The 2500-nt window shown below is 46.9% G+C and overlaps 1 protein-coding gene across 1 annotated transcript; it reads left to right on the top strand.

Moving 5' to 3' along the window:
- The first annotated feature begins 1766 nt into the window (after positions 1-1766).
- Positions 1767-2198, top strand: LOC138035446 (ATP-dependent DNA helicase RecQ-like). The gene has a single exon (XM_068882128.1). The coding sequence runs from the start codon at positions 1767-1769 to the stop codon at positions 2196-2198; it is 432 nt and encodes a 143-aa protein (XP_068738229.1).
- The last annotated feature ends 302 nt before the right edge of the window (positions 2199-2500 follow it).

Below are 2500 nucleotides of genomic sequence, written 5' to 3'. Positions count from 1 at the left end.
GATTCCGGATTCCGGATTCATGGTTTTAGGGTTGCCCTCTAATTAACCCCTCATGTATGTCACTCAAGAAATGCATGCAAGCTTGGCTAACCTTGGAACTTGAGTAATATCCTTAATTAAAACAGCATGAACGATATTTCGAGAGACAAAGTATTGCTTACGTTGAGCAGGGCTTGCAGCCAAAATCCCGTGCTCGTTAAAGAAGCAGAAGGAAAGCTGAAAACCTGGGAGACACAACCAGGCTTTTACAGCCTTCTTATGGTAAGACATGGTCAAACGTTTAAGCCTCATTTACACTAGCAAGTTTTCCTTGACAAGTCCACTTGTCAAGGAAAACTTGCCGACTGTACACACTAGCAAGTTTTCCTTGACAAGTTTTCCTTGGTAGAGTAAATGAAAAATATGACAAGTTTTCCTTGGGTTTTGCTAAAAGCAGGCACGCGGCCGAGGGGCCCGCGGCCCACGGCCCACCACGGCCCAGCGACCCGGCGGCCCGAAGGCCCAGCGGCCCGCGGCCCACGGCCAGCGACGGCCAGGCGGCCCGGCGGCCCGGAGGCCCGGTAGTTTTTCTATCCAGCGGTAAATCCACGCGCATGCACAGATCTGCATCGGGTTTGGGCGTGCAAAATGGATGACGGTGAGTTTGAATTCGTTTACCATTTTAATCATTTGAATCCTGGTTTCTGTTTGTTGTTGTAAACAGACGAAAACAACAGAGAATGACAACATTTTTCACTTAGCAACATGCGACGAAAGAAAGGATCGAAAACGATTGAAATGATTATTAAAATGGTAAACGAATTCAAACTCACAGTCTTTCATTTGCGCCCCCAAACCGATGCAAATCTGAGCATGGGCGCGGATTTACCGCTGGGTAGAAAAACTACCGGGCCTCCGGGCCTTCGGGCCGCCGGGCCACCGGGCCGTCGCGGGCCGTGGGCCGCGGGCCGCTGGGCCTTCGGGCCGCCAGGCCGCTGGGCCGTGGTGGGCCGTGGGCCGCGGGCCGCTGGGCCGCGGGCCTGCTTTTAGCAAAACCCGTCAGAGCGACCGTCAGAGCAACAAATTTGGCATCATCGACCAGCGACTGTGATGTAATGACAAAGTAGTTGATGTAATTAACATGTATTGTACCCACAAGAGCAGTGGACTCGACCTGAGGCCTTTGATTTTTACCGCAGAGAAGGAAATGCAATTAAAGCAAGGAATAAACGAGTAGATGACTAATGAACACTTTGCAGGAAGTAAAATAAATCGAATTTTTAGGATTGATTTGTATCGACTTTACCCAGAGGAGGAATGAATAGTATCCCATGATGCATAACGATTCCTTTTATATTATCAACTGAAATCGTGACGTAATCGATGTAGAGGTGAGCAGTGCTGGAGACTATCATGTTCTGTTTACAAACAGACCTTGGTGTCAAGGCATTGGCTCTTCAGCATATATGTTATACCTTCACTGCGTGTCGGAAGAAAAATTTGGTGTCAAGTTGAATGATTTTACGTGTGCTACATTGAAATGTAGGGAAGCTCATGTGAGCTACATGGAGCTAATCAAAGAAAAGTGACTAAATCCAACCTCGTTCCCAGGGTCTCTCTTCCCCGCCACCCTTGGTCGTTGGAAGAGAGACCCTTGTTGCGGCTGGTCACTTGACCATCTATCCATCCAAAACCGCAGGGTGGGTGGGTACTCAAGTACATTTGGTCGAGAGGACGATAAAATACCATCCCGGGGAAGGTGAAGTTGAACAATTGTTGGTTTCAAAATGGCGCTCGAGTTTCTGAGATGTGTTCAGAAGGCGCCACTTTCGGATGGCTATGACGATATAATTTTGAAAGTGAAACAAGTCATTTACCTGGAAAGTTTATATTTAAAGAAAGATTTAGTTGCTCTTCTTCCTACCGGCTACGGGAAATCCTTAGTTTTCCAAGTTCTGCCTCGATTGTTCAGGGAAAGAGAGGAAACACGTGCAACCACGTCGGTAACAAAGTCTGTAGTTTTAGTTGTTTCACCTTTGAACGCTTTGATGTATGATCAGATTTCTAAATTGAGAGCGAGAGGTGTGGAAGCAGCGGTGCTAGGAGTAAAGAAAGGAATCGACGCTGATTCGCCGGTTATTTCCCAGTGGGAAGGAGCTCGAGAAAGCATCACCCAGGCCGGATACGAGATTGTTTTTTGTCACCCGGAGGCTTTTTAATCTTGTAAACCCTACATAAACTTGAGTCAGCAGAGTAAAAGAACTTTTTGGTGTTTGGTTTTGAAACATGACTTTAGTGCGAAAACTACTGAGTCAAGCGACATATAGTCCTGTTCCTGTGAAAAAAAGTGTAAGCTCTGTATTCTTGTTCGGTGCGCATACATTAATCAGAACCACAGGATTTTCTTGAATCTCCGCTTTGAGAATTATGTACCTCCCCTCGGGGTCTAACAGCTTCGAGTGTATTTTGTAAACAACACCTCTCTTAAAAAGAACTGCTACCCCTCGAGCGTCAGAAGTCC

The sequence above is a fragment of the Montipora capricornis genome, unplaced genomic scaffold, assembly GCF_036669925.1.
Source record: "Montipora capricornis isolate CH-2021 unplaced genomic scaffold, ASM3666992v2 scaffold_391, whole genome shotgun sequence".
Taxonomy (NCBI): domain Eukaryota; kingdom Metazoa; phylum Cnidaria; class Anthozoa; order Scleractinia; family Acroporidae; genus Montipora; species Montipora capricornis.
Note: the sequence above shows the minus strand (reverse complement) of the source record. Positions and strands in the feature narration are given on the sequence as shown.

What these genes read in the sequence shown, in the direction of transcription:
- LOC138035446 (XM_068882128.1), top strand. Translation starts at nt 1,767, where the DNA reads ATGGCGCTCGAGTTTCTGAGATGTGTTCAGAAGGCGCCACTTTCGGAT.